The 26,707-nt window shown below is 44.3% G+C and overlaps 1 protein-coding gene across 2 annotated transcripts in view; it reads left to right on the forward strand.

Annotated features, from left to right (window-relative positions):
- Window positions 1-1,680: 1,680 nt before the first annotated feature.
- Window positions 1,681-26,707, forward strand: part of ELP6 (elongator acetyltransferase complex subunit 6) — a 40,530-nt gene continuing 15,503 nt past the window's right edge. The window contains exons 1-6 of one of the 2 annotated variants that reach the window (XM_033931840.1): window positions 1,681-1,894; window positions 6,117-6,249; window positions 14,075-14,153; window positions 17,684-17,754; window positions 20,867-20,994; window positions 24,091-24,283. In XM_033931840.1, coding sequence (XP_033787731.1) covers window positions 6,196-6,249; window positions 14,075-14,153; window positions 17,684-17,754; window positions 20,867-20,994; window positions 24,091-24,283 — 525 coding nt within the window. In that variant the 5' untranslated portion in view covers window positions 1,681-1,894; window positions 6,117-6,195. Of the gene's footprint in view, window positions 1,895-6,116; window positions 6,250-14,074; window positions 14,154-17,683; window positions 17,755-20,866; window positions 20,995-24,090; window positions 24,284-26,707 lie in introns of those variants that run through there. The other variant, XM_033931842.1, reaches the window with a different exon arrangement.

The raw sequence follows: 26,707 nt of genomic DNA on the forward strand, positions 1-26,707 counted from the left end.
CGCCTGATTTTGTTTACACCACAGCGCCAGTATGGGTATGAGAGGGCAAAGGAGGTGGAGTGGGTGAAAAGGCTATAAAATAAACCCTATAACTTAATTGTGAATAGCTCAGACCCTATAACCCATGATTCAGTGATAACACCGAACTGAGGTTAACTGGGGAACTATCATCGCCTTCACTGTCCCCTTTGCCATCCATATAACTATTACAAAAACAGTCACAGAATCAAAAAATCAAAAGAAAAAATAACTTATCTGAAAAGGATGGACGGTTGACCACTGCTAAACCTCAGAGGTGTTAAAGTGACGAGTGCTTTTGAATATCAATCAAACATTTCTTTATCACACTAGGGATAACAGAATGGTGTGATAAAGAAATGTTTGACTGATATTCACAAGCACTCGTCACTTTAACACCTCTGAGGTTTGGCAGCGGTCAACCGTCCATCCTTTTCAGATAAGTAATTTTTTTCTTTTGATTTTTTGATTCTGTGACTGTTTTTGTAATAGTTATGTGGATGGCAAAGGGGACAGTGAAGACGATGATGATCCCCCAGTTAACCTCAGTTCGGTGTTATCACTGAATCACGGGTTATAGGGTCTGAGCTATTCACAATTAAGTTATAATATTTATACATTTTAACAAGAATTTTAGAGCTGTGATTAAAGATATTACTCATTAGTGTTTAAATATCACAGAGGACTATAATATATCTCCCTATTATTGAGATTATAAAATAAACCTACCAAGATGTTTGGGGGGGAGAAAACCCCCACCCAATTGGGCAGGAAAATCGAATCGAAAAATTGATTCAATAGGCTGAATCAAATCGAAAATTTTTTTTTCCTGAATCAGGCAGCACTAGCTCCTACCACCTTGGAGAACTGAAGTATAGCCCAGAGATGGGAGGCTGCATAAAAGAATGCTAAGGCTCTCTACAAGAATTCACACAAGGAGTTGACTACCCAACCTACAGCCCTACTGGAAAATAAAAAATCAGCAAAACTCTTTACTAGCAGTAGCAGCACTGCGCCGTAGCTGGTGAAAGAGCATTGGATATCGTAAGCAAATCTCCACTTTAAGCCCTCATCAGTTAACTTTCAAGCTCCTAATCTGCCCTCTCTCAAGAAGACATGCTTTTAAATATTATATTTTGGTATGTGTGTTTTTAAGCAATGACAGTACACGTTACGTTGATTAATTTAATAACAGGGACAACTGTTTGTGGTCTTTTTCTCTTAATTTATAGTGTATTTTGATTGTTATTTTGGGCGGGATAGGGCTTTTTTTTACTATGAGAAAATACTTAAAGGTGGAAGCAAATGCTTGCGGGGGGATGAAGAAATACAGGGGGAATGGATGCAGGAAACCAGGGAGAAAGACAGCATGGAAAATGTAAGGAAAGGGACAAAGAAAACAGATACTTGAGCTGTACAGTTGAGAGAACAGAGCAACTAACAACCAAAAATAGCCACACGTTGATAAAACGAGCACTCCTAAAGCAGTTTTAAGGATGGACCCAGAGTGAGACTTGGAACACATGGAGAGAAACTATTGGAATACCAGAAGGAGGCTTGGAAGATAATGAGACAAGCTACTGGAGCACCAGATGGAGGCTTGAAATTAACTGAAATAAGTTATTGGAGCACCAGAAGGAGGCTTAGAAAATTATGAGACAAGCTATTGGAGCACCAGAAGGAGGCTTGAAATTCATACGGCCAGCCGGACTAGTAGGCTTAAAGTTTGGAACGCTACTCAGTCGTTCAATTGTGAATACTGCCCGAAAAACTGCAATCTGTTGCCGGCCCTCAATTCTAGCCTAATTTGACTGAGAACCCGCCCAACTGGAAACTCTGCTGCTGCTGTTTCTAGGGGGACTAGATGCGTTTGAAGGTAGGGTTGGAGACTGAAAGAGAGACGCTGGACAGCAGATACAGAGGAGAGGCGAGGAGGAGACATGCTCACACTGGGGACAGTAGAGAGGAGAGGGAGAGATGTCAGACTGGGGTGCTCCTTTTGGATGCATGTGAAAAGGGACGCTCGGCATATTAGGATTTTTATTGTTATAGCCTATCAGCAAAATAACATAGTAAAATGATGTGCATTATCTGCTGATTTCCTGTGGACTTTGCCCTAGATATAAAATGTAGGCTCAATATGAAGAAAAAGTAATGAACTTTGTCACACATGCATGCATAGAAATCAGCTCACTTGTATTAAACTTCATGCTTTGTGCTATTCTTGGAACATTAACTCATCAGAAGAGATATGGTTAATTTTCATCCTGAGACACTTTGGCCCAGATTTTGTAAACTGCGTCCCGATTGTAGACAGCTGTAGGAAGGGCCTGTCCGGCCAACTTTCAAGGTTAGCGGGGGGGGGGGGGGGGGGTCCAGCAAGAGGGATTGGGCACCTTCCTGCCAGCGATTTTTGGGGAGGGGTGGAAGGAGGGATTGGGCACCCTCCTGCCGGCGATCTTCAGGAATGTATGGTTCCAGCAGGGGAGGGGTGGGTTCAGGCAAGAGGGATTGAGCACCCTCCTGCCAGCAATCTTCAGGGGGGGTGTTCTGGCAGGAGGGATTGAGCACCCTTCTGCCGGCAATCTTCAGGGGGTGTTCCGGCAGGAGGAATTGGGCATCCCTCCTGCCAGTGATCTTTGGGGAGGGGTGGGGGATGTTCGGGGATGTTCCAGCAGGAGGGATTGGGCACCCTCCTGCCGGCGATCTTCGGGGAGGTTACAGGGTGTTCCAGGCAGGAGGGATTGGGCATCCCTTCTGCTGTGTTCATTTGGGGGGGAGGGACTGGTGACTACGGCCACTATACTTATCACGGCAGGGAGATCCCTTGTCACGATAACTGTAGCGGCCACATCTACAATAGCCTGGTTCTATAACCAGCGTCTGTAACACGGACGTTGTTTACAGAATCGGGTTTATGGGGGGTATGGGGGATGATTTAAGGTACTGGGAGGCACGTGGGGGTATGAGGCCTGCGTGCCTGCCTGTCACTAGGCCTGCCTTCTCTATGCCCTGTCCCAGCCTACCACTAGACCACCAGAGGGGGGGGGGACAGGGTACAGAGCCTGGCAGGGAGAGGTGACAGGGTGCAGAGCCTGGCAGGGAGAGGGGACAGGGTGCAGAGCCTGGCAGGAAGAATTTGGTTCAGAATGTTTTTTCTTGTTTTTCTCCTCTAAATCTATGGTGCGTCTTATGGAGCGAAAAATACAGTAATTCCTCCAGAAGAGATCTGTAGAGCAGCTACATCAGCGTCTCTCACATTTTTTTAGCTCTGGCACACTAAATGGAGCAAATATTTTTTGCAGCACATTATAATTTAAATTATAAAATTGTAAAACCAACAAAAAATTAAATTTTAGAGTTATTTATTTAAAGTTCTTTAAGCTATAAATGGGAAATTGTAACAACGGTGAAACTAAGGGCTCCATTTACAAAGCCGCGCTAGTGCGCGCTAAACCACCAGCCGCTACCACCTCCTCTTGAGCAGACGGTAGTTTTTCGGCCAGTGCGGGAATTAGCGCGTAATGAAAAGTCGCGCATGTTCAACAGGCTAGCGCAGCTTTGTAAAAGGAGCCCAAAAGTAGCTAGAATAGAATTGCTAAACAATGCGATGGATGTGCATGTTTTTGAGTGTAAATTAACTCAAAATGCAGCTCGATAGTCGACAAGCAAACACGCATTTCATCATCCACCATCTTCAGTCATTCTCTTTTTTTCGATTTAATTTCTATCAGAGCTGAAAATCCAAGTTTGCAAAGATAAGAAGATCCAAACAGTAACAAAGCATTGATTGCTTTGTTGCTCAAGTTAGGATAACTACTGCATAAAAATAAAACTAAACTTACTTGTCATTAGTTTTCAAGGACAATCATATCAAAGAATGATGCTTGTCTGGGCGGTTGTATCCTTAGGTACACAGACGCTCAAAACATTGACAGACTCTTGCGTGTGCAATGAATATGTTATCTATTCTAGTGTACTGATGAAGGGAATTTTTAAAAATAAAGTAGAATTCTGGAATCTCTCGTGGTACACCCGGAATCTCTTCAGGGCACACAGTACACCACTGTGCTCTGTGGTACACAGTTTGAGAGACACTGAGCTATATGGTCCATTCTCCATACATTTATGAAATTTGGGCCTCAGTGTTAAGAGCAGCTTATCAGTCTCACCCTAGATTCAGGAGACTACATTTGTACGTCACCTATCATCATGACTCGTATGTCCTTTGCACCAGAAGGGAAGATTAGGTACTTACCTTGATAATCTTCTTTCTGGAAGAAGGGCATATGAGTCCTGACACCCACCCTGTCAGTCTGGAGTTTGCCTGCTTACTGTTTGGACAAATGCATGTGCCCAGAGCTGGAAATTTTCTCAGATATATGCAAAAAAAAAATTTTTAAACATAAAGCAGTAAGTGAGATGCCACGAGCTCCATGTTCATGCTGGTTGCATTTCAATGGATGGTTGCTACTTGTTCCACTTATGTTGTTTACAGTGGTGTTTAACCTTGTTAATTACAGTCAAACCTCAGTTTGTGAGTAACGCGGTTTGTGAGTGTTTTGCAAGATGAGCAAAATACTCGAGAAAACTTTAACTCGCAAACTGAGCATTGACTCGATCAACGAGCTTCCTGGCCTGCCAGAGAGGAAGGTGTGTGTCTGTGGGCCGGCTCTGTGGGTCTCCTTCCACTTCCGAGAGGCGTGCACATGAAGAGGATAGAAAGAGAAAAGGCCAGATAATTCCAAAAGCTTCTCCCATCTCTCTCAAAAAACTCCTAGTCAAACTTGGCTTTTCCCAGCCGAGGACGCGCGCCTGACTGTTCTCCTGCTGCGGGTTTTCCTTTACGGTGTCGTGCTTTGAGAGTGCATGTCTGGCGCTCGCTCTCGTTTGGGTGCGAGCGGGGGGGAATTTGCCACACCTCCTCCTCCATGCTGTCCACCGCCGATTAAAAAGCCATAGCAGGAGGGAAGAGGGTGAAGCCGCAGCAGACTCGGCTCGGAATGGCCACGGACCGCAGATGACAGAAAGCGCCGCCGGAAGAGAACGGCTAAGTGCTACCTGCTCCTGAGCCCTGCCTCCCCCTCCGCCGCCCACCCACCCATACCTGCCGCTGCTTGACTACAAAGGTCGCGTGCTGCAGTGCCTGCTCCTGCTCACCTGGATGCCGGCGCTCATCGGGTTCACCCAGTTTGGACAATTTCTTGTTTGACTTGCCGGGGAGACAACGGCAGTTACCTTTGGCATCCGTGAGGGAGGTGAGAAAGAAAAAGAGAGGGATGGGGGAAAGTGAAGAGAGAAAGATGACTGGGAAATAAGAAAAGGGAAAGATGGTCTGTGGTAATGGAAAGAAGAGGGAGAAATGCTGAAACAGGGAGCGGGAGAAGTGTTGGACCACAAGAAGACATAGGCCTGTTTTGGGGATCAGGAACGAATCATGCGAGTTTCCCTTACTTTCTATGTGGAAACTCACTTTGATATACGAGCACTTTGGTTTACGAGCATGCTTCTGGAATGAATTATGCTTGCAAACCAAGGTTCTACTGTATTTCTAACAGAACAGAAATATTTTACGGGGGAAATATCCCCATTCCCCCTCCTTATTTTTCTGTTTTTGTGCTGTTCGATTGCTTTGGTTCAGACTGAAGGAGGCACTACAGTATTGGTGAAGGAGGTGGAGCTGAAGAATGCTAATTTCATTCTTCTGCAATCAACTCGCAAGTACAGAAATATTACCTATCTTCAAGGTTTATATGTCTTTCTTCCAAAAAGAAGATTATTGAGGTAAGTACTTAAACTTTTCTTGTGATCACACACATAAGGAAAAAACCCAGTATGTCAATAAGTTGGTTTGGAACATCTATTTTTCTGCAACTCAAAAAAAACCAACAACCCTGAAATAATTTTTATTTAATTTTTTAACAAAGTACAAGTTAAACATGTTATCTGCTGTTTGAACAAATCACATGCCTCCCATCTCAAAAGATTCTATATCTCATAGAATGCATGGCTCCGCTTGTCCCATAGCAGAGTCATCAGAAATGGAAGTATGTTTGTCCAAAGCAAAGACCTATAGTAACCAGATGTATTGTTTTCAGGGAAGCCGGGCCTTCAGTTCTCTTAGCAACCACACTACAGCTTGGACCTCATATATACTGCATAGATCCAGCAAGAAAGATGTTTGTGGAACTGAATCATTTACTGAACAGTGACCTAGAAAATTTGAAGCAGGTAAGAGTCTCTGGGGAGTTTGCAGTGATATCTTCCTGGATATAAAACTCTGTCATGCACAGTGGAAGTAAAATGAGGCAGCAGCATTTGCATGGGGTTAGGCAGAAGAATCTGAATATTTCTTATAAAGGAGATACAAATGTGTTAGATTTTTTAAAAATATATAAATATATATACTGTAGGTTATAATGGTATCGATTAGTATTTTATCTTTTATTAGCTAGCTGGTTGTTGTCTTGTCTTGCAGGGCATTCTAGGCAAGACATTGGCATTACCCTCCTGCAGCCGTTTCTGCATTCACAGGAGTGTGGGAGATTGGAGGGAGGTGCAGGAAAATCGCATACAAAAAAGTAGACTCGGCCTACTCAGGGTAGTGAGCATAACATAACTTTATTTTTCTATACTGCCTCAATCAAAAGAATTCTAGGCGGTTTACACAAAAGAGAAAAAACTGGACAATCAGCGAAAAACAAAATATTAATAGTAAGAATACAGCATATAGTAAAAAAAAATTTAAGTTAATACAGTAAAATTATTATGTTGAGAATAAAATCTCGAATTAAGAGATAAGTTTATCAAATAATACTGTCTTAATTTCTTTTCGGAAGGCGCCTTAGGACAGCATGGCTCTGCTAATATAGTTACCCAACCAGGACTGTTGTTACTTGCTTGAAATGCAAGCATCTTGTCTAAGAAGGACCTAAATTTACAGCCTAAAATATTTGGGTAGAAACTGAAGTCCTCATCAAGCCAACATGCACACGGCGCAATGCCTGAGAAATCAAAATAGAATCGCATGTCTGGTGAGAAGTAGGCACAGGAGAGGCACTTCCAATTTGCAAATAGGATGTTGAGCTTATGTCAATGGCACCTAGGAAGTATTGAACAGTAACCACCCTATATTCAGAGCGATTTAAGCGGGCAGGAGAGGCTCGGAGCTACCCAACAACTGATTCAGTGACACTTGACCAGGTAGTGCTGCTGATTGTCGGGAGCGGTACAGGAGGCAGAGTTGGGGGAGGAGTCAGCAGTTATGTGGGTGCTGCTCAGTATTCAATGCCAGCACCTGTGTAGCTAACCGATACATAGTTAAAAGCGCGTGAGACAATCACGCGCAGACAAAGCCGGGCCGACAATCGTGCACAGGATATCAGCGCGCTGGATTTAAACTCAATTTGAAAGTGCTCGGAGGGGAGGAACCACCACACTTAATTAGTAGTGTGGGGTGGGGGAGGGAAACAGGCTTTTTCACTATTTTTTAGGGAAAAAATTCAGTTTCCTCAGTAATGTGGGGGGTCCCCCCCCCCCAACAGCAGCGCCAACACTACTAAGTTAAGTGTGGTGGTTCCCCACAACCCCCCTCAGAGCGCTTTCAAGTTGAGTTTAAATCCGGCGCGCTGATGTCCTGCGCGCAATTGTCGGCCCGGCTTTGCCTGCGCGTGACTGTCTCGTGCGGTTTTGACGCGTCATCAGCTAATCGGGTGAACTTAGGACAGTTCAAAAGTTGTCCTAAATTCGCCCATTAACTGTGTAGTTGCCGGCTTTGAACATAACCTTTAATAAGAGATTTTTTTTACTACCACTATTACTATTATTTCTCTAGCGCTACCAGATGCACGCGGCGCTGTACTTTAAACACTCAAGAGACGGCCCTTGCCCGAAAGAGCTTACAATCTAATTAACCAGTGAACTTTAAGTTAAGTTTTGCAATCTTAAGCCATTAATACAAGACGTAGAGTTCATAGCCATTTTGGCAATTGCAAGCTTAACATTTACCATCGTTACCACTCTGACACTGCATTGAACAATGCGATGATTGGGTGGCGAGGCAGCTACATTCGCCTTCATGTCTCTGAGCATAAGTTTCAATAGCAGTTGAAGGACATTTGCTTTAGTTTATTGCAAAGGTGTACAGAGGGACTACTTTATAATAATTGACATATCCACTTTTAGTCATTCAACATTTTTATTTTGGTTGATTTTTGACTGAGTCTACAATCTAATTAAGGCAGACACACAGGTCAGAGGTAAATCTATGCATATTGCTCAGGTAGGGATTTACAAGGGGACTGAGGAAGTTACGGTAGGGGGTTATAGAGGCCAACCGTAGATCTCTGGTGGTCCAATGGGGGGCAAGAGCAAACTGCCACTTGCTGTTATCCCTAGCAGCTGCGTCATCAAAAAGGCTGCCATGACCTCTTGTGGTATTAAGAACAGTAACGTGAGGCTGCAGCTAGAAGTCATGGCAGCCATTTTAATGACAACGCAGCTAGGAGCAGGAACAAGTGGTGGTTGTTCCTGCTCCATTCAACCCCCCCAACTGAACCACCAGGGATCTGAAATAGGCTCAAGAGGGGAGGGGAAGAGGGGTATTATGACCATGGGGGTTTGGGCAGGGATTGGAAGGGGGTCTTGATGCAGCAGACTAGGGAGAAGGGGATCGGAAGATGGAGGCTGTTTCTGGACCAGAGATCTACCTGGAAGAAGATGTAAGAGATCTACTTGAACCGGAAATGGTTTTTGAGGGTGATAATGCGGAGGAACTGAAAGAAATCTCGATGAATCTGGATGATGTACTTAGCCAAATTGACAAGTTAAAAAATGACAAATCACCTGGTTCAGATAGTAATAATAATAATAATAATAATTTTATTTTTTATATACCGCCATACCCAGCGAGTTCTAGGCGGTTTACATCAATTCAAAAGGATCTAGTATACAGTACTCCCCTGATATTCGCGGGGGTTCCATTCCAGGAACCCCCACGAATGTTGAAAAAACACGAATACGGTTTTTAGCAGGGGAGACAGGAGAGGGCAACTGGAGAGGCAGGAAAGGACAGCCGGAATGCCGGCGAGTGAAGGAAATCACTCATGTTATGCTCCGACCACCTGTACTAAAGTCGGGCCTCACCATTCAGGAGCTGCGTGTCAAAACAGCTCCTGATTGGTGAGGCCCGACTTTAGACTGGAAGAGGTGGTCGGAGCATACCGCAAGTGATTTCCTTCACTCACCAGCACTCTGGCTGCCCTCTCCTGTCCGGTCATTCGCGGTTGGAAAATACCACGAATGACCGGGACCGCAAATCGCCGATCGCAAATTCGCGGGGAAGCACTGTAAATCCCAGGGTACTAAAAGAACTAATACATGAAATTGCTGACCTGCTGATAGTGATCTTTAACCTGTCGCTAAAATCGTTTGTAGTACCTGAAGATTGGAGGGTGGCCAATGTTACGCCAATTTTTTAAAAGGGTTACAAGGGAGATCCAGGAAATTACAGACCGGTAAGCCTCACTTCGTTGCCAGGCAAAATGGTAGAAACGATTATAAAAAATAAAATTGTGGAACACGTAGACAAACTTGATTTAATGAAACAGAGTCAGCATGGGTTCAACCGAGGGAGATCTTGCCTCACAGATTTGCTTGACTTCTTTGAAGGTGTGAATAAACATGTGGATAAAGGTGAGCCACTTGATGTAGTGTATCTAGATTTTCAGAAAGCTTTTGACAAAGTTCCTAATGAGAGGCTCCTGAGAAATTTAAAGAGTCATGGGATAGGAGGCAAAGTTCAGTTGTGGATTAAGTATTGGTTATCGGCTAGAAAACAGAGGGTAGGGTTAAATGGTCATTTTTCTCAATGAAGAGTAAACAGTGGAGTGCCACATGGATCTCTACTGGGACCAGTGCTATTTAACTTATTTATAAATGATCTGGAAATTGGAACGACGAGTGAGGTGATTAAATTTGCAGATGACACTAAACTGTTCAAAGTTGTTAAACGCCTGCAGATTGGAAGACTGGGCTTCGAAGTGGCAGATGAAATTTAATGTGGACAAATGCAAAGTGATGCACATTGGGAAGAATAACACAAATCACAGCAGATGCTAGGGTCCACCTCGGGGGTTAGCGCCCCAAAAAAGGATCTGGGTATTATTGTAGACAATACGATGAAACCTTCCGCCCAATGTGTGGCAGCGGCCAAAAAAGCAAACAGAAGGCTGGGAATTATTAAAAAAGGGATGGTTAACAAGACTAAGAAGGTTATAATGCCCCCTGTATTGCTCCATGGTGCGACCTCATCTGGAGTATTGCGTTCAATTCTGTTCTCCTTATCTCAAGAAAGATATAGTGGCGCTAGAAAAGGTTCAAAGAAGAGCGACCAAGATGATAAAGGAGATGGAACTCCTCTCATATGAGGAAAGACTAAATAGGCTCAAGAGGGGAGGGGAAGAGGGGTATTATGACCATGGGGGTTTGGGCAGGGATTGGAAGGGGGTCTTGATGCAGCAGACTAGGGAGAAGGGGATCGGAAGATGGAGGCTGTTTCTGGACCAGAGATCTACCTGGAAGAAGATGTAAGAGATCTACTTGAACCGGAAATGGTTTTTGAGGGTGATGATGCGGAGGATAGGGCTGTTCAGCTTGGAAAAGAGATGGCTGAGGAGAGATATGATTGAAGTCTACAAAATCCTGAGTGGAGTAGAACGGGTACAAGTTGATCGATCTTTCACTCTGTCAAAAATTGCAAAGACTAAGGGACACTCGATGAAGTTACAGGGAAATACTTTTAAAACCCATAGCAGGAATTTTTTTTCTCACTCGGAGAATAGTTAAGCTCTGGAACGTGTTGCCAGAGGATGTGGTTAAGAGTGGATAGCGTAGCTGGTTTTAAGAAAGGTTTGGACAAGTTCCTGGAGGAAATATCCTTAGTCTGTTATTGAGAAAGACATGGGGGAAGCCACTGCTTGCCCTGTATTGGTATCATGGAATATTGCTACTCCTTGGGTTTTGGCCAGGTACTAGTGACCTGGAATGGCCACCGTGAGAACGGGCTACTGGGCTTGATGGACCATGGGTCTGACCCAGTAAAGCTGTTCTTATGTTCTTGTGACACGATCTGGCATTGAATATCTGGGGCTAATTTAGTCAGCGATGGTTAGTGTATAGAAAAATTCTGACCACCACTGGCTGAATATTGGCCAGTGAAGGTGTAAGGCAGCTCTGCCTAGATTGCCATTGCACATATTAATAAAAAATGATAATGCTCTAGCTTTCATTGTATTATATATTTTTTGATTAATTATTGCACTAGTTTCAGTGTTTTACATGTATTCACCATGGTAGCACACATGTGGGCCCTATGATGGTGTGCGTCAGTCAAGTGAGCGTTTTGCTCTCTTGTTCTGTCTAAAAGATCAAGCATTTGAGTTGCTGGCTCGCTTGCTTACTTCCTCACACTGAGGGCTCATATTGTCAATGATTAATTATTTATTATATTGGTGTGTCATTCATTATATTTATTTTTATGGAGCATCTGTCTACCCGGTAAGGAATCCCAGGTATTGTCTTTTTGGCATCGCTACTTGTTTTGGTCCTTTTTAAGTATCTTAGTGCAGCATATTTTGAGATAATTTTGATGTTTAGAAACATAATGGCAGATAAAGGCCAAATGGCCCATCCAGTCTATTAATCCGCAGCATCCACTTTCTCTTCCTCTCCCTATTGGCTAAGGCTCGTTACACCTGCATTGTGATGTCATAGAGCTTTATGGTTATAGAAACACAGAAACATGATGGCAGATAAAGGCCAAATGGCCCATCCAGTCTGTCCATCCCTACCATCCACTATCTCCTCCTCTCCCTATTGGCTAAGGCTCGTTACACCTGCATTGTGATGTCATAGAGCTTTATGGTTATAGAAACCTAGAAACATGATGGCAGATAAAGGCCAAATGGCCCATCTAGTCTGCCCATCCGGAGTAATCATTATCTTTTCCTCTCTCTAAGAGATCCCATGTGCCTATCCCACACTATGGGCCATCCTCACAAACGTATAGTGTAGTGAAAAGCAAACAGTGAACTAACCAAAATACACTTATAGTGAGTGAGACCTGGGGTGTCAGATATGACCAGTTTAAGCAAGAACGCTTACACGGTCTGTCAGTTCTTCATACATCCCCGATCATCATAATGTGATGCTTTTTATAGAAAAAATTATTTTTAAAAGACTTTTTTTCTTTATCATAGTTATCAGTGCTACTATCTAAAGTTTTAAAGAACTTATCTTTAAAAAGGCTGTGTCTTCAATTCATAATAGATAATGAAGGAACATATTCCAGCGTTCCATGCAATTCAATACTCCCCTCTGCCAACGCGTTTCGCAGAGCTTTATCAAGGCTAGGGGCACTAAAAAACATAAACAATAAACCCATTAGGAGATAGAAAGAAAATACACCCAATGCAATCTAAATAAACATGTACTTTAAACTATAAGGAGCACTAACCTGCATAATTGAAAGTATCCTAAATGTATTGACAAGCGGCAACTGTAAAATGGCCGCGGCGTCTTTTTTCACTCACTCTTAAAGGGGCCGCCCCTGACGTCATACCAACAAGTTAATAGCTGAGGTCAACCTGCGCTAACCAATCCGAAGATTCATTTAATCCTTCCTTACAAAAGGCAAAAAAATATTGGGGACCATGTTTGTCACAACATTATTAGAAATCCGATTCCAAAAATAGCGGGCTGCCATCTTCCATGTGGCCAATGTCAGTGGTGCCCCTTTACTATTTCTGGGGAGATATGGACTCATCCCATTACGGGGGTTACTTACCGCTCTAGATCTATTACTAACTGCAACTCCAGCCGGGTGATTTACTGTATTCAATGTCCATGTCCCAAACTATATGTAGGTCGCACCCTTAGATCGATTAAGCTAAGACTGACTGAACATAAATCGCGCGTCCATACTCGTAATGAATCCTCTCCATTAGTACGCCATTGGAAATTATGTGGCCACACTTTAAATGACCTTAAATGGAGAGTGTTAGACATGATTACTGTAGGGTGGGAGGGAGGAAATATTGAAAAAAACTTGAATCTTAAAGAACTTAGATGGATGTTCATGCTGAACTCCATGGCTCCGGAAGGATTAAATGAATCTTCGGATTGGTTAGCGCAGGTTGACCTCAGCTATTAACTTGTTGGTATGATGTCAGGGGCGGCCCCTTTAAGAGTGAGTGAAAAAAGACGCCGCGGCCATTTTACAGTTGCCGCTTGTCAATACATTTAGGATACTTTCAATTATGCAGGTTAGTGCTCCTTATAGTTTAAAGTACATGTTTATTTAGATTGCATTGGGTGTATTTTCTTTCTATCTCCTAATGGGTTTATTGTTTATGTTTTTTAGTGCCCCTAGCCTTGATAAAGCTCTGCGAAACGCGTTGGCAGAGGGGAGTATTGAATTGCATGGAACGCTGGAATATGTTCCTTCATTATCTATTATGAATTGAAGACACAGCCTTTTTAAAGATAAGTTCTTTAAAACTTTAGATAGTAGCACTGATAACTATGATAAAGAAAAAAAGTCTTTTAAAAATAATTTTTTCTATAAAAAGCATCACATTATGATGATCGGGGATGTATGAAGAACTGACAGACCGTGTAAGCGTTCTTGCTTAAACTGGTCATATCTGACACCCCAGGTCTCACTCACTATAAGTGTATTTTGGTTATCCCACACTATAACACATTTGAGTAGAGCACATTCTAGTACATTACACTGTAAGAGCAGTTCTTTTATGTTTCAAGTTTCAAGTTTTATTATCATTTGATGAATCGCTTAAACAAATTTCTAAGCGATGAACAATTTAAAAAGCCACCAGTTTAATGCAGGGGTTATCATTACATGTTTAATATTAGCACCATCTTCAGCTCTATGACCTATGAAGGGAAAACAGCCATTTGGAAACCAGCCCTTTCGCATTCTTTATTTTTTTTAAATTTTCTTTGTATATGTTACGGCTTAACTCTTTTTCTCTTGAAGGGGGAATTGACATTGATTTGCGACATCAGGACGGATGGCAGCTTCCTTGTGCATCATTTTCTCTCGCTCTATCTCAGAGGTATGTGACCTATTCTTAAAACATAAAGCACTACAGAATACCAGAGGGTATGTGTAACTTGGCGTCAACCTGTAGGGTATTTCCTACTATGGAAATGTGTTTTAGGGCAAGGTCTAGGACTTTGGTGGTGCTGATTTATGCATGTATAGATGCATTTCTCCAAAAGAGAAAGAGCTAATTGATGAAGGTTTGTCTGTCTAGCATTTGTTTGTGCTTGTGCAAACAGATGATATAGAAAAATAAATGGCTTGGTAGGAGCAATGAGCCATCACCTGAAGATCAATTAGGGCTATGAGTGTTGCTGAAGAGCAGGCAGAGGTTCCAACACCCCTGTCAAGAGAGAGCAGTGTTGGCCCCCAACAGTGAAATTGTGTAGCAGGAGGGAAGGTGACTGACAATACCTTTAATTATCAGTCATTGCAGGCCAAGACTGCTTTCAAGCTGAGAGGTGGTGGGGGGGGGGGGGAAGCGAAGGTGAAAGACAAATGAAGGTGAGAGAGGAAAGAGAAACCAAGGAAGAAAAGGAGGTGATGGAAAGGGATGCTTCAAGGAGAGCATGGGAAAGGGCTATGAGAAGAGGGGAGGGATAGACTATAGAGAATGGAAGAGACAAAGTGTTTCTGATAGAGGCCTGTTCTGCATATACCCCCCTAAACAATAGCTCATGTATTCTACAAATATGTATACCGCCTGAGAGCTATGTAAAAATGAGAAACCTTCCCAAACTGTTTTAACCCAAACATATACCACCTGACCACTAACAGAAATGTAGAAAGTGAAAATTTGCCTCTGTGTCACACTGTAAGGGTTCACTTTTAGAAACATGATGGCAGATAAAGGCCAAACGGCCCATCCAGTCTGCCCATCTGCGGCATCTGCTATCGTCCTCTCCCTAAGAGATCCCATGTGCCCGTCCCAAGCTTTCTTGAATTCAGACAGTCTTTGTCTTCACCACCTCCTATCAGGAGACTATTCCAGGCATCTACCACCCTTTCTGTAAAACAATATTTCCGTGGATTACTCCTGAGCCTATCACCTCTTAACTTCATCCCATGTCCTCTCACTCTGGAGTCTACTTTCAGTTGAAAGAGACTCGCCTCATGCATAGGGAAAGAGATTTGGACTTGTATACTGCCTTTTTGTAATTTATAACCACACTCAAAACGGTTTACATACAGGCACTTCAAGCTTTTTCCCTCATAATCTAATGTACCTGGGGCAGTGCAGGGTTAAGTGACTTGCCCAGGTCACAAGGAGCAGCACAGTGTTTGAACCCACAACCTCAGACTGAGACTGTAGCTCTAACTACTACACCACACTCCTCCGTATTTATGCCACTTAGTTATTTAAATGTCTCTATCATATCTCCCCTCTCCCGCCTTTCCTCCAAAGTATATATATTGAGATCGTTTAGTCTGTCCCCTATATATCTTATGACGTAGACCACTTTAGTAGCCTTCATCTGGACCGAGTCCATTCTGTTTATATCTTTTTGAAGGTGCGATCTCCAGAATTGTGCACAATATTCTAAATGAGGTCTCACCAGAGTCATATATAGGGGTATCCAGTACCTCTTTTTTCCTACTGGCCATTCCTCTCCTTAAGCACCCAAGCATCCTTCTAGCGTTCAATGTTGCCTTTTCAAACTGTTTGGCCACCTTAAGATCTTCACATACTATCACACCCAAATCCCGCTCCTCTTTTCGTGCATAAAAGTCCTTCACCTCCTGAATTGCAGGTTTTGCAATCCAAATGCATGACCTTGCATTTCATAGCTGCCAAATTTCAAACCATTCCTCATGTTATCTACACCATCAGGGGGTGTCTACTCTTTTGCAGTTTTTGATGTGATCTGCAAAGAGGCAAATCGTATTGGACATCCCTTCAGCAATATCGTTTACAAAAATGTTAAAAAGAACAGGCCCAAGAACTGAATCTTGTGGCACACCACTGGTAACATTCCTTTCCTCAGAAGGATCTCCATTGACTTCGGCCCGTCACTTTGGGGACCCATCCCGAGGGCACTCATTTTATTTATTAGATGCCTTTGTGGAACACTGTCAAAGGTTTTGCTAAAATCTAAATTCACCATATCTAACACCCTCCCTCTATCCAATTCTCTGGTCACCCAGTCAAAGAAATTGATCAGATTTGTCTGACAAGACCTGCCTCTAGTGAATCCATGTTGCCTCCTGTCCTGTAATCTATTGGATTCCAGAAATTTCACTATTGTCTGTTTTAAAAGTTTCCATTAATTTACTTACCACAGAAGTCGGACTTTTGAGCTTCTAGTTCCCTGCTTCTTCCTTACTTACACTTTAGTGAAGCAGGATCACATCTGTCCATCTCCAGTCTTCTAGTACCATTCCTGACTTTAGAAAAGCATTGAAAGGGTCAGCCAGCGGAGCTGTCAGAACTTCCCTAAGCTCCTTCAGTACACTCTGATGTACACCATCCGGCCCCATCACGTTGTCCACCTGGGTTTTGGCCAGGTACTGGTGACCTGGATTGGCCTCCGTGAGAACGGGCTACTGGGCTTGATGGACCATTTGTCTGACCCAGTAAGGCTATTCTTATATTCTTGTGTTTTTTGGTATGTTATCCATTTTCCCTCAAATAATTCCCCTCTTAGTCCCTTCTCAGTGGAATGGTGTGGGAAATGGTTCATCTGCATAGATGTTTGAGCAACTCTGATAGGTCAAGGTAGCCCTGGTCCCAGTACAGTGTATGTTGGACAGTTTCTTTTCCTCATTCATCAGACTTTGATATCTCATTTCTTTTAATACACTCATGCATACAATTAGAAAGGGACTGCTTCAGTGAAAATCTTTTTTATGAGGCGTGCTCACTCTATGGATAAACAATGTGCTCTTATATTGGACCTCCCCAACCCAAGCCAGCCACTAACATTGTTTGTCAGAGCAAGAGACATCTTGGTGACGGGACAAAAGCGCGTGAGACTTCAGCGCGCCAACAATTCTGCGCAAGACACCAGCGCGCCGCCTATAAAGTGACTTTTAAAGAGCTCCGACGGGGGTGTGTGAGGGGGGAACCCCCCCACTTTATTTCAGACTGTTCGCGCTGCTGTTGGGGGGCGTGGGGGGTACAACCCTCCACATTATAGAAAAAACAACTTTTTCCTAAAAAATCGGGAAAAAGTTAAGTTTACTCTATAATGGAGGGTTCCAACCCCCCCCCCCCAACGGCAGCGCGAAGAGTATGAAGTAAACTGGGGGGGTTCCCCACTCACACCCCACGTCGGAGCTCTTTAAAAGTCACTTTTTAGGCGGCGCGCTGGTATCTTGCGCCAAATTGGCGGCGCGCTGAAGTCTCGCGCGCAGATGACTATGAGCCAACATCTCTCACTAATAATGAATAAGATCTGCCGTCTTATTATAGGCAGGTCTGTGAAAAAGAGAGCGGTCTTTCAGTTTTGTGTGCATGTGGCTGTGAAATTGGGCAAGTCAAGGGCGATCAGTTTCCTTGTTATTTATAAAAGACTACGTATTGTTTTCTTTTTTTTTTTCCAGCTGGTTGTAAAGTATGTTTTCTGGCCCTTGTGCAATCCTTCAGTCACTACAACATCGTAGCGCAAAAGCTGGTAAGATCTTTGCACCTGCAACTTGTTTTGCACTCAAGTACTAAGTGGGGGGGGGGGGAGTTATCCATGTGGGCTATCGTTTAGTTGGGTTAATTTACCATAAGTCATGTTGTTTTTGCACAGGGCATCATTGAATAAAATGGAACCCTGTGCTAACAGAACGCGACCTGGTAAAATATTTTTTATTTTTTTTAATTTATTTTATTTTTCTATACCATTCTCCCCAGGGAGCTCAGAACGGTTTACATGAATTTATTCAGGTATTCAAGCATTTTTCCCTGTCTGTCCCGGTGGGCTCACAATCTATCTAATGTACCTGGGGCAATGGGGGGGATTAAGTGAGTTGCCCAGGGTCACAAGGAGCGGCGTGGGTTTGAACCCATAACCCCAAAGTGCTGAAGCTGTATCTTAACGATAGCCCACATTGATAAGATGCCCCCCCACACACACACTTTATCCTTTACTCTAAAGCGGTGTCCCACAAACTTTCTCAAGCCGCGGCACACTAAAGGTAGTTTATTCGGCAGTCATGCCCTTCCCTTTCCTCCGGCTGACTCACAAACTAGCTGCCATCAGTAGAACAGCTTGGCGGGACGGTACTGGGCACGGCGGTGCGGTTGGTGTCGGGTAGGCGTCAGTGTTTGTGTGCTGAGTCGGGGGGGAATAAAGGCGGCGGTGAGGAGCAACAGTGGGGGGTTGCTGTCGGTCCACTGTGGGTATGCATGTGGGCTATGTGGAGACCGGAGTGGCGCTGCAGGGCCTCCTTGGCTGTGCGGCTGCCGGGGCGAGAAGACTTGTGCTGTGTGGATGGGAGCAACGCAGAGCCGATCCTGGCTGTGCCGCTGTAGGCGGCTGTTCGATGATTCTCCATGCCCTCACCCCTTGCAGCGGGTGATGTGCTGCCTGTTCACGTTAGCCCAGCATGCTCGGGAGAACGGCATGGATTCCTTGCCGCTGCTGGGCTGAACCGGAGGGTCGGTGTGGCCTTTCCAGCTCCCTTGCTGTCATGTAGAGCTGCTCTGTGGACTGTTTAGTCAACAAGGCTTTCGGGTACATTTTCTGTGTTGCGGGAGGTAGGGAGGGGGGTTGATAGGTGCAAAAAGGCAGTGTGGATCTCTGGGGTGTTTATGACCTGATAGCACAATGGTCCAGTGGGGTAAAGCAGTGGTTAGCGTTGAAACATTGACTGCTCAACTGTGGGACTGCTATGATGTGCAGAAAGTCGTGTCTGGGATATTGTGCAGTGGGAAGGAGTGTGAGCTGGTTTGGGGTAGGATTGTTCTTGAATTGGAGGGTGACTGGTGTGTATTTGTTGTTGGGCTGGGGATGTAAAAGGGGTGTAATATGTGTTCATACCAGACTAAACTACCATAAGGGAAGTGGGTGTCCCTGCTTGCTTGCCTCAGTGTGGGGGGCCCTGCCTGCCTGCCACTAGGCCTGCCTGCCCTGTCCCTGCACATCCTGTGCCCTGTCCCACCCTACCACTAGACCACCAGAGGGGGGACAGGGTACAGAGCCTGGCAGGGAGGGGGGACAGGGTGCAGAGCCTGGCAAGGAGTGTGGGGTTGGGTGCATGGCAGGGAGAATTTAGTTCAGAATTTTTTTTTCTTATTTTCCTCCTAAATCTAAGGTCAGGTGCGTCTTATGGAGCGAAAAATATGGTCTATTTTACAGCATTTTATTATTGAAATAGCCCCACATGAGGTTCCGATGAACTTATGATGATATTCATACCCCATTAGGCACCTGCAGTTTCGGGTGCTGGGTCTTTGAAGGTCACAGATTTACTCAACTAGCGATATCAGTGTATCTGGTTTTGTATCACTTGCTTCAGGAGGGACAGGCCTTCAGTGGGGGGGTGCAGGCCTTCAGGGAAGGGGGGGCCCTGGTGTAGAAGTATACGGAGGAAGGGGGGTTCAAAGAGATGTGCATATGCCAGACCGGGGGGGGGAGAAATAATGGGTCTAAAAAGAGGATAGGGAGAGAGATGGTGGACAATGGGATTTAGGGAGGGAAGGAACAGAAAGGGAGAGAAGTTGGACATAAGGGATGATGTGGAGGGGGGATAGAGATACATTACATTAGTGACTTCTATTCCGCTTATACCTTGCAGTTCAAGGCGGATTACAAAAGAGCTAACTGGACATTTCCAATGAAGTTACAATATTTTTTTTTGTTTTGTTACAAAAGAGGTGAGAAAGCTAGATAAATTCCGGAAGAACTTGCAATTGGATAGTAAGATGACTATACATTTCTAGGATAGGAGGGTAGTTGGGAAGAGAAAGAGAGAGATGGTGGACCCTGGGGTGGTAGGGAAGGAGGGAGAGATGCTGGATGAAAGGGTAGTTGAGAAAAGGTTGACCTGGAGATGGAGATGAAAAAAAAGAAAAGATGCCAGACCTCCAGGGGAGGGAAGGGAAACGGAAGGGGAAGACAGAGTTGGAAGATGGATGGTTAGCACCGAGAAAGAAGAAAACAACAAATGGGCAGGAGACCCTGGCAAGTGAGTTATCAGAAGACAACCAGAGCCTGGGACCAAAATGATTTGAATAATGACCAGACAACAAAAGGTAGAGAAATAATTTTATTTTCTGTTTTGTGATTACAGTATGTCAGATTTAAAATGTGTATCCTGCCAGAAGTGGTGTTAGACCGCAAACGTGAGCTAGGATTTAACATTATATTCTGTTTAGGATTTAACATTATATTCTGTTTAGGATTTTTTGTTTATTTTGTTTATACCACGGCGCCAATGTGGCTAGGGGAGGACAAAGGGGGTGAAAAGGCTATAAAATAAACCCACCAGGATATTTGAAAAAAAAAAAAAAACAACAACACCCAATTGGGCATGAAAATCGAATCGAAAAATCGATTCAATAGGCTGAATTGAATCAAAAAATTTTTTTAATGAATCAGCACTAGTAGTCACAGCAAACCTGAGGAGGAGCAAGAGTCAAGCTGGGACTTGAACTCTTAGCTAAACATGCTGAATAGCAGTTTGTAGGGTAAACTTTGGAAGCCATTTGGGCTTTCGTTTTCAGTGATCAAGTACATGAATATTCTGAACATATAATGCCTATGGAAAAAAAATATTTGCATTGCTTTCCTCCAGGGAGTGAATTTGACTACCGCAAAAGAGCGGGGACAGCTGGTGTTCCTGGAAGGACTGAAAACATCAGTTAATGTGTTGCTCGGTGACGGGCAGAAATCGGAACAGAAAAATCCACTTCAGTTTTTGAGGTACTCTTTGGGCTTCCAGCTCGGTCACAGCTGGCCTTCATTTGCAGCTACAAGGGGTTTCATTATATCCTCTACCCAACTCATTCTGGCACCAGTTTTGACCAGGGGCCACAAAACAATTGCTCCCCCCAGAATCCAGCTAACCTAGGTCATATAAATCATTACTAGATGTCACAGTTGTGCAGCAGTGGAGATTTCCCTCCCTGTCCGCTATGGTGTTTCATCACTGTGTGCAGCTGAACTGGCAATCAAACCCAGGTCCTCTGCTTAATAGTCTTTGTGAATTTTTCCAGGCTTTGATATCACAATGTCTGTTTGCCTGTTATGATCTGCTTAGGCACATGAGCCCATTTTGAATAGGTTTTACGATAATTTTTTTCACCACAAGTATGTTTTTGTGTTATGATTATAAAGGGTCCATGGACTTGCTAAATACTGGTACTTTGAAATATTTGTGCTATACACGTCTCCCTCTGTATTCGCGGTTTCGATTATTCACGGTTTTTAGCTTGCTGGCTCCTCCCCCCCCCCCCCCAAATTACATCAGCTTTCATAGAGAAATCGCTGATTCCAAGCGTATACAGAGAAAATTGCCGATTCCCAGCACTTTCTTCCTCGTGTTTTGCCTCTCTTTCAGAAACAGGCCAGGTCTCTCACCATGTTATTTGCGGTTTCACCATATTCACGATGGTTTTTCAGTATTTGCGGTTCTGTTAATCCTCTATCGCAGCGAATGCGGAGGGAGAAGTGTATTTATAACTTTTGTGGCCTATTTATAAGCAAACACCATGAGCTATTGGAAACAAAAGTGAAAACACATGTTCATAAACACTCCTCCCCAAAATTACAAGTTTTTATTACATGTGTTTCTATGAAATAAAAACTTGTATGCTCAAAACACTTCCCAAAAAATGGCTTTTGGTGTTTCAAAGATTTGTGTTATATTTTAGAGCTTTCTTTGATCTGTTGACTTATTTTGATTCTCCTATATTCTGTTTAGGATTTTTTGATTATATTTGCCCGTAATTGTTGCATAGTACACATAAAGCCTCTTCTGTCAATCTGCGCTAGCAGTTTTTAGCGCAGAGAGCCACGCTGCTCCCGACGCTCATAGGAACTCTATGAGCATCGGAAGCAGCATGGGCCATTCAGCGCGGCTCACTGTGCTACAAACTCCTAGTGCAGATTGATAGAAGAGGCCCATAGTAAATGACGGCAGATAAAGACCCAAATGTTCCATCCAGTCTGCCCAGCCATAAACTCTTAGCAATGAATGATTTAATTTAAATTGTCCTTTACTGTAAGTCTTACCGTTTTTCCTATAAGTAGGAAGCAAGAGGAAATATGACTTTACAGATGACAGAAATCATTTTTTTTTTTTTGTAGCTGAGTGATGGCAGAAATATTAATGAAGATGACAATAACATATTGAAAAGGGATTTGATGCAGTGTGCTTAATTTTTAGAGATTCCCATGGTTTAAATGTACAGCGCTGCGTACGCCTTTCAGCGCTATAGAAATGATAAATAGTAGTAGTTAAGACTTGCCTTGGAATTGAAATAGAGTACTTTGGGTCAGAATGAGTGTAAAATTGATCATAATTTACAGCATAAGAATGGTTCCTTATGGATATAAGTATCTGTTGTAACAAAGTGAAAACACCATCCAGACAAGTTTAGGAATCTGTGGGAGAAGAAAAACTGATCAACATAATGAAAAGAAAGCAGATCGTTGCCTACTGCAGAGGGCTTTTATAGTTGAGGCATGTAACTTAGTTCAACTTGCAGCTGAGGCCACATCAGGATCTGGCTACCCTCCAGAATGGATTTTGTGACGCTGGCATAGGCTTTTAACAGTGGCAGGAGATCACAAAATTGGGCCCCCAAGCAAAATATTGGAAACCATCACCCTCCTCAACCCCCCAGAGAAGGGTAACCAACTCGGACGAAGCTGTACACTTCCCCCTCCCCATTCGCGGTTTCAGCACTTGCGATTTCACATAATCACAATTTTTTTGGGGGGGAGGGGAGGAAAAAACCCCATATTTTTGCCTTCCCCCTGGCATCCCGGCCTTTCCTGGTGGTCTAGCGGGCTTTCGGGGCAGGAGCGATCTTCCTACGCTCCTGCCTCATGTAGATCGCCAATAGGAAATGGCTGCCATGAGCTCCCGCCTTAGCCTCGAGAGAGGAAGTCTTTTTTTATTTATTTTGTTTACATCACAGAGCCGGTATGGGGTTGGAGAGGTAATAACCCTATATTTCTACTAAGGGGGTCCTTTTATTAAGGTGCGCATTTAGTGCGCGCTAAATCGGTTAGCGTACCTTAATAAAAGGACCACTAAGTATCTAAAAAAAAAAAAAAATTTGGCCCGCGACAGCCTTTTTTTCAGATTTCGGCCCCTTATGTGATTGAGTTTGACACCCCTGCCTTAGAGGGAACACTGATACAACTTGGGGTGTTTTATCCACATCATCCAGCAGATGGAGTTAGAGATTACAAAAATGTTCTGATAGAAAAATACTGAATTTCAGGAGCTGTACACAGTACTAATCTCCAGTAGGTGGAAGACCCAAGCTCTGCAGCTCCTATTAGTCTGCAATGCTAGCTTCAGAAACCTGGCCTTTCCCATTTTGTACTTTGTTCAGCTTTTTAGTGTTTCTTTGCTGTTGTCTCCTGGTTCAAGCTCTGCTTGTTGTCTTATCAGTTGTTTTCTAAAGTTTTATTTGTTTGGTGCTTGTGACAGAAGGATAGTGGTACTCTTCAAAGTATCTCCGGGGGCGTTTCCACTGCTTCATTACACATACAAAACTGTAGGAGCTGCACATAGTACTATTAGCATATACCACAATTCTATATTCTCTGTCTCTACCTGCTTGATGATGTGGATGGACATAACACCTGCAAATTCTGGACTAATTTGCAGGGACTAAATGAAAGAAAATTAGTAGGTATAGCTATAATTGATCCTTAGATTGCATCTTCTGTCCAGTACCTGTGGCCATAGAGATCCTAGTTTTCAGGAAACTATAATACGTAGATGGGTAAAAAAAAGGACAAGCAATCTCTGATTTCTTCTCTCCCTTTTCTTTTTTTCAGTGACACTAGTTCTGACCTAAAAGTCCTGTATGATTTTGTTCGAGATTCTCTTACACAGCCAAGCACCAGTGCCTGGAAGTGCCCTGTGTTGCTGGTGGATGATGTGAGCGTACTGCTGAGCTTGGGTGTGAATGCCATTCGCCTGCTGGATTTTCTGCATTACTGCAGAGCAACCATCTGCTCCCAGTTAGAGGTATTAATGGGAGGGGGAGTTTGTGTATTGCTTGTCTGTCTTAACCAGTAGAATCTTTTCGCTGCTCCTCTAAGTAAATTCGCTCATCCTCCTAGTCTAGTTCAGACAAGGGGGTTATGCTCCTCACCAGCAGATGGAGGCAGAGAACAGCGAGCTTTCAGTGATATCACATCATCAGCATAAAGTGTACTGCAGCTGTGGGCCTTGCCATTCTCTACCTCCAGCAAATAGTTACAGTGTGGATAGGTGCAGTAGGTGTTTTATCCCAGGACAAGCAGGCAGCATATTCTTGACTGATGGGTGACGGCACCGATGGAGCCCCGGTACGGACAATTTTAGAGTGATTGCACTCTAAGAACTTGGAAAGTTCTAGTAGGCCGCACCGTGCACGCGCGAGTGCCTTCCCGCCCGACGGAGGCGCGCGGTCCCCAGTTTCTTAGTTTCCGCGGAGCTAAGAAGTCGCACTTTTCAACGGCTGTTGAAAATATTTTTTTCTGTCGCCTTCCCGCTCGCGAAATCCTTTTGGAAATTTTATTTCCTTTTTTTCTTTTATTATTTTCTTTAAAAAAAAACAACAACAGTTTTTCTCTTTTTTTTTCTTATTTCGTCGGTTTAGCCCCGGTGGGGCCTGCTGCCACCATCGAGGCCTCGGCCTTCGATTTGGCAGAAGCCGTTTTTCCTTTCATGCCCCCCAGCCAGGTTTTAAAAAGTGCCAGCGGTGTGCACGGCCTATCTCTCTTATGACCCGCACAATTGGTGCTTACAGTGCCTGGGTCCAGAGCATCAGGCTTCCACCTGCACCCGCTGTGCCACTTTGAAAAAACGTACATTAAAAAACCGACAAATCCAACAATGTTTGCTTTTCGGTGCCGATATGTCTGACCCTGCGACATCGACACCGGCATCGACACCACCTCAGTCGGCACCCACTTCGTCGACGCTGCGCCGGCATCGCAACACTCAGGTAAGCCGGCTAAGAAGCCATCTCCGCTGGAGCGTCCTCCGGTCTCGATTGCAGCGAGCCCAGTCCTGCCGACCACGAGGCGCCCGCGGAAGCGCTCCGCCCCTATTGAGGTGAGTCCCTCGACCTCGGGCTCCTCATCCTAGGGGCGTCGAGCGGCACCACAGGTACCGCAGAAGAAAAAGGCGGTACCGGTGCCCTCTCTGGACGAGCGCATTGCAGCCATCCTGCAGGTGCAGCTCAAGGAGCAGTTGCAACAGCTCCTTCCTGCTCTATTGGCACCGAGCCTTCCAGTCCCGGTCCGGTCTGAGCCACCGGTACCGGCAGTGGAGCAGCCTCTTTTGTCTGCGTCCACTTTGTCGGTACCGGTCCACTCCGCTTCATCGGCCTCGATGCCAGTCCTCGCACCGGAACTGAGAGCTCATCACCAGGCTGTTCAGACTGCGGCACCGGTACAGCCTGTAACATCTCCCGGTACCGTGTCTATGAGGTCGGGTAAGTCGGCACGCAAATCCCGACACCTGGAGCCCTCCACTCCGGAGTCTCGAGACCGTAGCTCCCATATTAGGAATCCTGATCTGTGGGGTGACTCCGAAGAGCCTTTTCTTTCTGAGGGTGAGTGTTCCTCGGATGGGGATGATCCTGCTGCTCCTGATCCATCCTCCAAACAGGATTCTACATCTTTCACTTCCTTCCTGAAAGATATGTGTGAATCCCTGTCTATTCCCTTGGAGGCTGAGTCTAAAAAATCCAAAGCCTTTCTTGATGCACTGGATTTTGACCAGCCTCCAAAGGAATTTCTCAAACTACCCCTCCATGACATCTTGAGGGAAACCTTTTATAAGAATCTGGAGACTCCTTTGACCATCCCAGGAGCCCCTCGTAAATTAGATTCTTTATATAAAGTAATTCCTATCCCTGGATTTGATAAGCCGCAGCTTCCGCATGAATCTCTTCTTGTGGAATCTACGCTTAAAAAGTCTACAGGAGCTAGTGTATACGCTTCTGTCCCTCCTGGCAGGGAAGGTAAAGCCATGGACAAGTTTGGTAAAAGATTATACCAAAATGCAATTCTGGCTAACAGATCTGGTAATTATGCTTTCCATTTTTCTTTCTATCTCAAGCATCTTCTTACCACCATGGCTTCTTTTGAAAAGTACCTTCCTGAGCGAAAACGACCAGCTTTTCACCACTGCTCGTCTTCTCTCTTCCAGCTCCGTAAGTTTATGGTTCGATCAATTTATGACACATTCGAACTTACCACCAGAGCGATGGCTATGTCTGTGGCTATGCGTCGCCTTGCTTGGCTCAGGGTGTTGGAGCTTGATGTCAACCATCAAGATCGGTTGGCTAATGCTCCATGCCTGGGGGATGAACTCTTTGGGGAATCCATGGACTCTACCACCCAAAAGCTGTCCGCCCATGAAACGAGATGGGATACTCTGCTGAAAACCAAAAAGAAG

The sequence above is a fragment of the Geotrypetes seraphini genome, chromosome 2 (assembly GCF_902459505.1).
Source record: "Geotrypetes seraphini chromosome 2, aGeoSer1.1, whole genome shotgun sequence".
Lineage (NCBI taxonomy): Eukaryota > Metazoa > Chordata > Amphibia > Gymnophiona > Dermophiidae > Geotrypetes > Geotrypetes seraphini.